General features: G+C 46.8%; 1 protein-coding gene across 1 annotated transcript in view; it reads left to right on the top strand.

The window, feature by feature from the left end:
- Positions 1-5,997: 5,997 nt before the first annotated feature.
- Positions 5,998-12,885, top strand: part of LOC146789978 (tektin-5-like) — an 881,871-nt gene continuing 874,983 nt past the window's right edge. Inside the window, exon 1 of the mRNA XM_085631236.1 lies at positions 5,998-6,864. Within this exon, the coding sequence (XP_085487362.1) occupies positions 5,998-6,864 (867 nt within the window). The remainder of the gene's footprint in view (positions 6,865-12,885) is intronic.

The raw sequence follows: 12,885 nt of genomic DNA on the forward strand, positions 1-12,885 counted from the left end.
TTGTCTCTTGCATTGGATAACATTGGGTTATCTTATTACATTTAATAATTGCTCATTTTTTATTGGGAGCAAATAGGGATATGCTGTTTAGAATCAAATGAATTGTAATTTATAGGTGATTGGCAGAATCATTTGGGGTCCAGCCCTGAGGAACAGCAGTGTTTGGGACCTTGTGAGCAGTTTCTGGGGGACCAAGGAAGACCGCACTTTCCCTGCAAAGGAGTGCCAGTGGAGCAGCGCATTCCAGCTGGTGAGTCGTACTGGCCTGCCCACTGCGTGCGAGCACTGTGGAAGACTCGGCACCTCCCTCACCCCCCTGGCCCTGCCAGCCGTTAGATAGAGGGACTGTCAGCCCAGCACCGCGGGCCCCGTGTGGAAGGCTCTCCAACGTTCCAACAACCGGGAGCCCAGACTTGCTTGTCAGTCCGGTCCCCTCCTCACCAACGGTGCCTGCATTGGGTCAACAAAGGATACCCGCCGACAACACGCGGGAATCGCCTGCCCGACTATGCTTCCCCACCTGCAACCAGGTACTTTTCTGTCCCGGCCCACTGCCGTGTTTTGGAGATTGTTTTCCATGGATCCGAGCGGTCCCAAGCTAATTTCCCGGTGCTCCTCACCCATAGAGAAATCGTCCTCTCTCATAGAGACCAAGGAAGTATAGCGAGACCTTTGGTTCTCGTGGGCTACGTAGCCTGCATTGATTTTCTCGACTAAAGTACCGTAACAGGCCTAATAGAAGTACAAGGCGCTGTGGCCTGAGTTTTCATTGTGATACAAATCCTGTGTTTTTACACCATAAACTGCTGCATTACGTGTCCTGATTCTGCAAACCTAGCCATCCAAGGACCTTTACCACAGCTCACCTGCGTTTGCTGTGGCTGGCTGGGGTGCACTCCCCGGTGACAACTTCTCTTCAACCACAACCTACTGCCTTTTACCAATGAACTCTACCTTCTCCTGGACTTTTTCTCAGAATTTCTTCTAAGTCCGAAGGTAAGCCGAGACCGGACCAATTCACCTTGTGTAGTCGAACCATGCTCCATGGTGGTTGGCCTTAACTTTTGATCAAGAAGTGTTGGGTATTATAAGAATCACGCAAACACAAGGAGATGATAGACGGAGTGCTGATACTTTTCAGACACTCACCCCAGTCACAGATCTGGGTTGAATCCATCATTGTTCTTTAGCTCACTTCGCCACCCCAGTTTGGACCCAGCAATATGCAAATCAGTCTTGACCCTGTGCCTCATGGGAACAGTCCAGCCTGAACTGCCAGGCCAGGTCCTCCCTGGACCGGAAACAAGCATCCTGGGACCGGTTTCTGGGTAACACCCCTCATCAGTCAGGCTAGATGGAATCCGGTGGCAAAGTAAGCACCGGACCCACGTCGGGGCATACCTTGCCAACTTAGGGTGAACTAAACAAACACAAGGAAATGATGGACGGAGTGCTGAAACTTTTCAGACACTCACCCCCCAGTCACAGATCTGGGTTGAATCCATCATCGTTTTTTTGCTCACTTTGACACCCCAGTTTGGACACGGCCATATGAAAATCAGTCTTGACCCTGTGCCTCATGGGAACAGTCCAGCCCGAAGTGTTAGGACAGGTCCTCCCTGGACTGGAAACAAGCATCATTTGACAGGTTCACAACTCAGGGTGAGTCAAGGTGTTAGATGCAAAGCTCAGGGATTTTCAGTAACAAAACTCAGGGTGAGACTTGGTGTTCATAGATGCAAAGCTCTTGATATTATCAGAATTCGATGTCTGGTATTAACTGATCTAGTCTCCTCAGAGTCAGGATAGTTCCACCGAAGAGATCGGTCTCAGTCTGGTTTAAATAGACACAAAGCTCTGTTAATCAGCAGGTCAAGAGTTCAAAGTAAAAGATTAATATCATAGAGCAAGAGTAATATCACAATTATAGTTCTGAATACATTATGTTATTACATACCTCTTAATTAACCCTTCAAAGAAGCAAAATGCATCACACAAACGTCAGCTTGTTACCCACCCTGAAAACTTTGCTCACACTCCTAAAATTATCTCACTCGCTATGTTATTTCTATAAGCAGAGCATTGAAGCATGAACCAAAAGTGCTGAATAGCTGTAGATAGGCATGGTTAGATTATGTAATTTTTAGGTCGAGCCTGAGCCAGCACGCAAGCCCTGCCTGCTCTGGCGATCTGTTGTAGTAGAGTACGGGAGAGAAGCCCTGCCCCCTCCCCGACCCATATTTTTAATTGGCTTGTGTCTTTGTCCTTTGTAAATGCTGTTTTCTGATTCCTAAATAGGCGTGTTAGTCCCTCCTTAGTACCGCCATTTGTAACCTCCCGTGGCATACTGGTCCCTTTACTTGGTCGTTACGCGGTAGGTGTACTATTTTCATTATTGAGTTTCTGCTACATTAGGCACATGCTTTGCTTATATTCAGTGGGCCATGCCCACTTTCACTTTCGAAGCAGCCAGGACAATGGCAGCCGTTTGTTTGCAATGCTATAGGTCTCTCCTTTTTTTTTTACTTTACGCTTCACGTTTCTGCTTTCTTTTTTTTCCACTTTAAACATCAGCATGTCGTCCGGACACAGCGCTTTATGTTGCAGCTTTATTTTAACTTTAAAGCTTAAGGGACACTGCGCTTTGATCCAGGTTTTATAAGAAAAATAATTTCAAGCTCAGCGTGGCGCCCGCTTCAGGGACACCAGATTTTGTTTCACTTTTTTTTTTAACTCTAAAGCTCAGTGCGGTGCCCGCTTCAGGGACACCGTGCTTCATGTTTCCGTTTTTGTTTTTTACTTTAAAGATAAGAGAAGCGCCCTCGACAGGGACACCGCACTTTGTTTTAGCTCTTTTGGCTTTGCCAAGGCTTTTTTATTCTGACGCCCTGCCAGCTTTGCTTTGCCTATGTACACACAGCCGGGCTATCAGTGAGGATTCCGGATAAACAACTAAGGCCGGGCAATGCATAGTGCTCACCTAACGAAACAAAGGTGCCTCTCGTGGTGGTCAGTGACATCTTCTGCCTGAATATATAACGCACATCTAAGGCATGAACAATGTCCTCCTTACATCGTTCCTCATTACTAACGGAATCTCTTGGGAGATGAGGCGCCTTATGCATGCGGCAAACTAAATCAATCGCGCCACGTTTTTCCATTGATTCTCAGGCAGTCCGCACTACAGGGTTGAAGACCATGGCATATTTTTGAATGAAAACAAAATGATTGTGTCTACAACATTTCCTCCTCATGTCTACCTCCAGAGACAAAGAAAGTCCTACCAGACACAAAATCAGGCCCAAATATATCCAAGTTTATTCACAGCATGAAGATATTTAACGTCAGACACCGTTTCTTTCATGCATTACTTTCTGAACCTGTTGTGTATGACTGAAGGCATGGTGAATGAAGTTTCGTACGCTGTTTGTGCACGTATTGTTAGTTTAATCATAGAGCACATGGATATACAAGAATCGTTGTTTGTTTTAAAAATATTGTTCATAGTGAGTCTTTTGTATATTTAAAATGTAGATTTTTTAGGAAAGGTATTTCATTTTCTATTTGTTTCTGCAATGATAGAAATGTGGGCACTAGATTCCAATTTCTATTGGTTTGAAGATGCAGGCATTTCACCTGAGCAAAGCATTCTACCAGTGCACTTTACCCTCGTAGTTCACCTTTTAGAGGGCAAAAGCACTACCCGCATGACAGCGCCTTATGGTGTTTTTTCAAGATGTGTGATGCATCATTTACATGCTGAATGTTTACATGGCTTGGCTCGTACTTTGCCTTATGGCTAGAGCTGCCGACTTTATAGCTGGGGAACCAGGTACCAGCCTCGGCTCAGCATCCTGTGATCCTGGTCACATCACTTCATCTCTCTGTGCCTACCAAAAGTGAATGTGTCCTTGTGTAACGTAACGGGTGCTCATGTAAAGCGCTCCAGTACCTTCAGGTCGAATTTCTACTATATAAATCTGCAACAACAAACAAACCAGACTCCTGGCTTTGCTCGGCCTTGCTTCTTCCTAGAAATTCAACAGCCTGTCCCCCTATATACCACCCTTTGTTGTTACTTTTTAACACAGTTTGTTTATCAAAGATGTTAGATTGTTTTTACCAAAAATAATCACATACAGCTAGTCCATAAAAACACACAGCTGAAGACCTTCAGGGATTATTAATGTGTGTGGTTTAAAAAATGTATAAAACGTTCAGAATCACTAGGTATACTAAACAAGCATTTGAAATGCAATAGGTCTCTTATTACTGAATGTTTGAGCTATTGGCGTTGCTAATAATAATGCAACGCCAATGGCTCAAATTTTGAGTAATGTAAGACCTATTGCATAGCAAATGCTTGTTTGATATGTTACAGTTTCTCCAATTATTATTTGAAACCTAGAAAAAACGACCTCTTTTTCATCACATAATATTGGCAAGAATGAGCTAAGAAAGTAAGTAAACGAACAATTCAAAGAGTCCCTTTCCAACACTTTGCTATTTCACTATCAAATGCTCAAAACACAAAAATTAACAAATAAGCTCTAATTCCGAGCTTGTCAGAGTTTTCTAAACCCTGCAGAAACCCGTTTACCAAGTGTTCAGAATTCCTAGTTACATGTTATTTAACGTGTGCATTAAATACCTCACTGGCTCTTAGTTACATTTTGGAAGGGCAAAGCTGCCATAATCGAAACGGTATTTACTGTGACATGCAGATTTTGGTGCATAAGTCCCACAATCATACATGCCAACATTTTAGAGCAGGAAAAGGGGAGATTTTGAAAAAAATAAACAGGGAGAATTTATTTTCCCCATTGATTACTATTGAAGCAGAGGCAATTTTATGTGGGAGAGATCTCAAATAAAGCCATTCTTGGCTTCAAAAATCATGAGTCTCCTGCCTGAATTGGGTCTCTCTGGATGTATGTCAAATCTGCTTATTATTCCCTAAAAACTTGGTAAAGGTGCTATTGGCACTGATAAATTCTGAACCCAGGGGGTCTGATTTTTTCGGCTGTCATAAATAGCACCTACTTCTCTGAATAAGACACTCATTACTAGTCGCCTGAGAATTGGTATGATATTTATCACACCTGATAAAATCAGACTCCACAGAGTCAGAATTTACTGGGTGCAATAAATACCTCCCAATTATGATTATCACGACAAAGTCCACGGTATTTCCAAAAATTTGTTTGCGTTAATTGCACCCTATAAATTACAGCTCAGTGTTGTACGATTTTATCAGGTGCAATCAATAACACACAAATTACAGAGCCAATTGTAATTTGGGGGTCCTACTAATATAGTGTAATTGCGTCAGAGAAATGTGGCTGACATAAGGGAAGATTAAGAAAACATGTTCTTCCATACATACAATAGAATGAGACACTTGCAGCACCAGTAGGGTTGCCATCTTCCCCAGAGACAAAATGCCGGCCATGTTCACGTCGTTTGAACATTCTGCACAGGCCCGGACATGAGTATTAAGCAGAACTTATACGAAATTGTCTGTCTTTCATTTTTAACATGGCCTATTTGTCCTTGTTTACTTTAATTAGCAGTCAGGGGTCATTAGGCCAGCCGTAGAATACACCCTAAAGTGTTTTCTTCTCACATATATTGTTTAATGTATGTACTGGTAATGTGAAAAATACCGGCTTACGTGGTTGTTTTAAATGTTTACACCGACTGCGACATCAAAATATCGGTCATGCCAGAATAAAACCAGCCAGGTGGTAACCTAAGCTCCAGGGGACAAATTCACACAAATATTAAGGACCTTAATAACGTTTAAATCACTTACAGCCACCCCTTAACACGTCCCAAAAACATGGATGGGCCTGCACCAAGGGGTGTGTTGTGTGCGACCCGCAGTGATGTGCCCAAGCGGCCTTGTGACACGTCGTTTCGGTCACGGCCCACCAAGCTCAGTCGGCTCCCACGCACCCCGATTCCGGTGCACCGCTGTACACAAACTGAGCGGCCATGGAGATCCAGGGGACCACCGAAACCTCGGTGTACACCCGATCCCGACAGATCGGCGGGAGGCTACAAGAGCCGATACCCATTACCACCTACCAGGACAGTTACCGGAGCTACGTGAAGGGTGCCAGCCCCGTCTCACCGCGCAAGGGCCTCTCACAGTTCCGCAAACAGTCGGTAGGCCCACCTCTCAGCCAGGCCGACAAAGGCCCCACCTGCTCCCTCGACAAGGGTCCGACTTACCCCCACGACAAGGCCCCCACATGCCCCCATGACAAGGGTCCGACATGCCCCCACGACAGAGGCCCCACCTGCCCGCACGACAGAGGCCCCGCCTGCCCCCAGGACAGGGGGCCCACCTCCCACCATGACACGGGTCCCACTTACCCTCATGACACTGGTCCTACTTGCCAGATAGAGGAAGGGCCCATCTGCCCGCCACCCTGCCACTGCCGGATCGATGTAGGCCCCATATGCCCCCCGCCTGGGGTCGAGCACTTCTGCTGCCTGGAGATCCCGCGGCAGCCCACGCTGCTGCCCCCTGTGCGCACGGCGCTCTACGCTCGCTATAACACCTGTGACTGGCGCGCAGCCACCGAGGCGCAGTTCAAGGGCTCCGAGTGCTCGCTCAACAGCGCCGTGAACTACCGCTCCGACCTGTCGCGCATCATGCAGGACAAGGACCAGCTCACTCGGGCTATGCAGGCCGACAGCCGCCGAAACATCGACCACCGTCTGACTGACATCCACTACTGGTACTCAGAGCTATGCCAGGAGCTCGAGCAGCTCATCGCCGAGAATTGTCGGCTTAAGTGCGCCCTTGAGCGGTTGCAGAGGGCGCTGGTGGAGACCACGCAGGCACCTCAACAGGTAAGGGCACAGAACATTCTAGAACAAGGCTTCCATACATATCAACATTTTACAACAGGAGAGTGGAGATTTTGGGGAAAAAAACATGGGATAGATATAAAATGAAAGACTTTGGTGTTGTTTCATCCAGAGCTTCCACAAAGGCACACTGGAAACTTGGAAATGTAATTCAAACCTTTAAAACGTGGCAGCAATGAAGCAGCGCAAAAGTCTGAGATTGTATATCTGTTTCTCAACCTGCAAGCTCCACCCCAGTTAAAAACATTTAGGGTGATTTAGTATGTATCAATTATTGCATACCTTGGATTACATTAGAGCTTTCTTGTTTCGTGGATAACAACAGTTTAGTAGTGCACATGGCCGCAGGCTGGCGGAAGTCCCAGGAAGGTCGAGAAGACTCAAGTGGTACAGCATGTAATTTAGGATGTGCTGACATGCTGGCCAGCACCAATTACAGTTTATGACAGGGGTGGCGTTCGACAGAATCCATTTAGCATCTCTAGACCTCTGGGGCTGAGCACTGATCACACGAGAGTTCTTTACACCCTTTGATTGTGCTAGTGCTGGAAACCATCTCCTCCAAAATCTGGCCAATGGTCTTGTTGTGCAGCATAAGAGGTAAGGAAAATGACTGCTAACATATGTCCGAAGGAAAACTACTATTTGATAAACTCAGGTCAACAATTAAACTCAGGATAGTCTTTTTATTGCACATTTTCAAACAGATTAATATCTATCAATCTCAACATAATAGTAATAAAAATATGCAAAGTAAATAAATAGGATAAAGCCAAATCTCCGGAACAGATTCACCCTATGTAACAGAAAGAACACCATGAGCTCAGTTACATCCACATATGTTATAAGGAGGCAAACATGTAAATTCAATTGCATCAGGCTCCATTAAGAAACCCTTCAAGTCCCTAACTGCCCGTACATTTCTCTAAAGGGGTTAAGGAAAAATTCAGAAATGATGGAAAAAAGGTGTAAACTGTCAGAGTCTTCCAAAGAAGAAACTCCAACCTGGGTCATGTATCATAAAGCTACAGTAGCCAAAACGAGATCTGTACCTCAAGGTGTCCTAAAGTAGAGTGTCAGCTGTCCCTAACTAAGTTAGAACATAAGCAATCACTGAATACAGGCATCTCCCACAGCACAGCTCTACTAGTATTTTTTCATTATTCTAACAATTTCCATCGACTTTTCTCCAACTTCTCTTTCTCTCAAGTAATGAAGCCTTGGCCACCTACAGTGGGAACACAAAATATGTGCAACATTTCACGGTGCAAGCCAGTCAGTCAGTCAAAGGCTTTATTTCGATAAAAACATATCATAAAAGCTTTACAATTAAAAAAGAATTTAAATTCATTTAAGTTAAAATCCTAGTATTACAATAAGAATAAAACATATCATAAATAGATGTTAAGAACGGATTAAACAATTTCTTTAAGCCTTTTGCTTCTGATGCGCCATGCCCAAGATAAAAATTTTGATAGGGCGCAAGCATACAGAGGGCGGGAGTCAGACATTAAAATACGTAACGCCTCAATGTAGTGCCTAGTGCCTAAGGAACGGCACAATTGCTTGAGCCATCTTCTTCTTGGGTATACATACTGTGGGCATTCAAATAAAAAATGGGCCACAGACTCTTGTCTGGATATACAAAAAGGACAAAATTCAGTGGTCTGGGCAGGGGGATTCCACCGGGAAGTAAAAACATAAAGTGGGAGAGTCCCGGTCCTAAATTTGAAGTAAAGAGATCTATCATGAGGTCTCTCAATAATGTCGAGATACAGTTCCCGGATCGGCTGGTCCTTGAATTCCAGAAAGTCCTCCGTGAGTCTACCCAATGTACAATTCGTTTTTCTTTGGGTCGCAATCCAATTCCAATATAGAGACTTAAGCGTAGCTTTCGGGGGGGAAGACCTGTTTTCCCATGCTGCGCTTAGCCCGAGATTGCACAAGAGGATTTTCATGTCGCTCAGCCACTTTATCTTGTGCCATCCCGGGAGTGACATAACTTCGGAGAGGCCTTTGGCATATTTAGCTAGTTCCGGGACACGCCATAGTCGGGCCCATAGCAGTAGAGGGCGAAGTTTCGCCAGGTCGTCAATTCTGAGGAGAGGCTCACAATCTACGCCTGGGAGGAGTACTGAGGAGGAAAAGCGGCATCAGGCGTGTGGCTGCAGCGGGGCTGCGAGCGTGCGGGGACTTCATTTCCCCGCTGCAGCCACACGCCTGATGCCGCTTTTCCTCCTCAGTACTCCTCCCAGGCGTAGATTGTGAGCCTCTCCTCAGAACGGGCGAAGGGGCACCCGCGAAGCGGGTGCGCCGAGTGGTGGTAGGGAGCCGAGTGAAAGACAGGTGAGCCGGCAGTTGGCGATGCTAACTCCTCCGTTTAGTTTCCAACCAAATTGAGCAAAGTGTCCCGCTTGTTTTACTACAAACTGGTGTTTTAAAGCCTCAGGAGGGCGGGGGGCGGGGCAGCAGGGAGAGCGGACCGGAAGCTCGCCGTCGGTCTAGCAGGGACTTCTGGGAAATGAAGTCCCCGCACGCTCGCAGCCCCGCTGCAGCCACACGCCTGATGCCGCTTTTCCTCCTCAGTACTCCTCCCAGGCGTAGATTGTGAGCCTCTCCTCAGAACGGGCGAAGGGGCACCCGCGAAGCGGGTGCGCCGAGTGGTGGTAGGGAGCCGAGTGAAAGACAGGTGAGCCGGCAGTTGGCGATGCTAACTCCTCCGTTTAGTTTCCAACCAAATTGAGCAAAGTGTCCCGCTTGTTTTACTACAAACTGGTGTTTTAAAGCCTCAGGAGGGCGGGGGGCGGGGCAGCAGGGAGAGCGGACCGGAAGCTCGCCGTCGGTCTAGCAGGGACTTCTGGGAAATGAAGTCCCCGCACGCTCGCAGCCCCGCTGCAGCCACACGCCTGATGCCGCTTTTCCTCCTCAGTACTCCTCCCAGGCGTAGATTGTGAGCCTCTCCTCAGAACGGGCGAAGGGGCACCCGCGAAGCGGGTGCGCCGAGTGGTGGTAGGGAGCCGAGTGAAAGACAGGTGAGCCGGCAGTTGGCGATGCTAACTCCTCCGTTTAGTTTCCAACCAAATTGAGCAAAGTGTCCCGCTTGTTTTACTACAAACTGGTGTTTTAAAGCCTCAGGAGGGCGGGGGGCGGGGCAGCAGGGAGAGCGGACCGGAAGCTCGCCGTCGGTCTAGCAGGGACTTCTGGGAAATGAAGTCCCCGCACGCTCGCAGCCCCGCTGCAGCCACACGCCTGATGCCGCATTTCCTCCTCAGTACTCCTCCCAGGCGTAGATTGTGAGCCTCTCCTCAGAACGGGCGAAGGGGCACCCGCGAAGCGGGTGCGCCGAGTGGTGGTAGGGAGCCGAGTGATAGACAGGTGAGCCGGCAGTTGGCGATGCTAACTCCTCCGTTTAGTTTCCAACCAAATTGAGCAAAGTGTCCCGCTTGTTTTACTACAAACTGGTGTTTTAAAGCCTCAGGAGGGCGGGGGGCGGGGCAGCAGGGAGAGCGGACCGGAAGCTCGCCGTCGGTCTAGCAGGGACTTCTGGGAAATGAAGTCCCCGCACGCTCGCAGCCCCGCTGCAGCCACACGCCTGATGCCGCTTTTCCTCCTCAGTACTCCTCCCAGGCGTAGATTGTGAGCCTCTCCTCAGAACGGGCGAAGGGGCACCCGCGAAGCGGGTGCGCCGAGTGGTGGTAGGGAGCCGAGTGAAAGACAGGTGAGCCGGCAGTTGGCGATGCTAACTCCTCCGTTTAGTTTCCAACCAAATTGAGCAAAGTGTCCCGCTTGTTTTACTACAAACTGGTGTTTTAAAGCCTCAGGAGGGCGGGGGGCGGGGCAGCAGGGAGAGCGGACCGGAAGCTCGCCGTCGGTCTAGCAGGGACTTCTGGGAAATGAAGTCCCCGCACGCTCGCAGCCCCGCTGCAGCCACACGCCTGATGCCGCTTTTCCTCCTCAGTACTCCTCCCAGGCGTAGATTGTGAGCCTCTCCTCAGAACGGGCGAAGGGGCACCCGCGAAGCGGGTGCGCCGAGTGGTGGTAGGGAGCCGAGTGAAAGACAGGTGAGCCGGCAGTTGGCGATGCTAACTCCTCCGTTTAGTTTCCAACCAAATTGAGCAAAGTGTCCCCACGGTGCAAGCAGAAATACAAACTCAAATGTTAGCTGGGAAGTGAATCAGAAAAACATTTCAGGCTTAGAGCTAAGCTAAATTAGCATCGCACAAATTACAGTATGTGCACCCTTCTACATGAAATTAGACCATACGTTCGAATTATATACCAACATCTGCGGATGATAAATCCTCCTATATTCCTGTTGCAAGTACAACGTTAAATCATTTCCAAAAATATGCTTTGCTTGATATCCTTTCTCTTAAGTATCGGTGCAAATCCTAAATCTTGTCAATTACATTTCTGAAGTACATGGATGATTTGTGTTAATCTTGGGGCTACTTTTAATATTTCGTACCCCTCTTTCTCTAGTTCTATATTAGTCACACAAAATATATGCGAGTACAGACTACCTGCGTTCATGATGCACTCCGACTGTCATTTCAAAGTGGGGCCAAACTACTCTCCTCCAATTGCCTGTGGCAGAAAGGAACAGGAACAAGGGCAAACTGTAGGGTTGAATTGAAGGTTGAGAGATGACACAGCTTAGTCAGTTGCTACGGGTGAACATTCTGAGACATTGTGCAAGGTCATTTTCAGAATGTTTTAGCCTAACCCCTTATAAGTGACACTTAGCAGGCTGTCCACCTTCTGCAGTCTTATGTGGCAACTGGGGACGAGATGCAGTGAGTTGATACAAGACATAAGTAGATAGTATATGCAGAGGTATCTGGGAGAAGGTGCATCCTTTTTATACAAGGCTGCTCTCCCTATCAGCAGCAGTGAGCTTTTGCTAAAGTGATATTCCGGTCACAAATTTCTCTAGGGTTACAATAGGTTACACTGACGGCATTTCTCTTTATCTCTTGTGATCGATATTCCCAGTTACCTAAAGCCCCACTCTGCCCCCCCCCCCTCAATATCTCAAGTGAGCACCCAGAATGTGGATCATGGGTCCAGTACTTGGGTTATTGGATTTATTATGTAGCTTGCGGTGTAGTCTTCCCTGGGTAGGTTTTAGTATTAACACTGTTGTAGCCATACATAGTGTAGTGTCTTTCAAATTATTATTATTATTTTTTATTGGATTCCCCCCACACGGGGGTCAAAGCAAAAATTGCAATAAATCTGGGTTATTATCATACATTAAGAAACATCACCATACAAATAGAACACAAAGGAAGCAAAAACATAGAGTAATCTGAAATTATGGATGAGAAAAGAATATTATACAGAGATTTACATTTGTTTATTACAGACCTGGGTTAAATATATGAATTTTCTGTTAAGATGTCAACAAGCCATCGTATCCCCCCTAAAACCAATGTAGGTGAGACCAAATCTTTTCTGCCTTTTTAACTGATTGGGGTCCCCTGGCCTTAGCAACTGCCATTTCACCTTCATAGATTTGGTGGAGCGTAGCTTAAAATTCTGTTATTCTAGGTGGTGATGGATCGATCCAAGCCACAGTGATACATAATCGTACACACACTATTGTGATTGAAAACAGGGAACTAATGCTATTGTCCGACCCTATCGTATGAACCAACAGTATTTCTATGCTGTTAAAGATTTCAAACCCAAGCTGTGCTGAAACCAGTTGAAACACCCTGTCCCAAAATTCTTTAAGCAGAGGGCAATCAATTAACATATGGACTATGTCTGCTGCCAAGACGCAGCATTTAGGGCAGTATAGCTGCTCTGATGTGCCAGACAGTGCCCATTTAGAAATGCACTCCGCTGTGTGGTAAAGCATGTAGACTGTCCTGAACTGTTGTAACTTAAGGACTGACAACTGATCTAGTGTTGCAAAAGCATCTTGTATTTCAGTAGCCGTGACTGTAGTCGAGAGCGACTGAGTCTACCTTAATGCCAACTGTGTGATATCATTAA

This window comes from Triturus cristatus, chromosome 10, assembly GCF_964204655.1.
Source record: "Triturus cristatus chromosome 10, aTriCri1.1, whole genome shotgun sequence".
Lineage (NCBI taxonomy): Eukaryota > Metazoa > Chordata > Amphibia > Caudata > Salamandridae > Triturus > Triturus cristatus.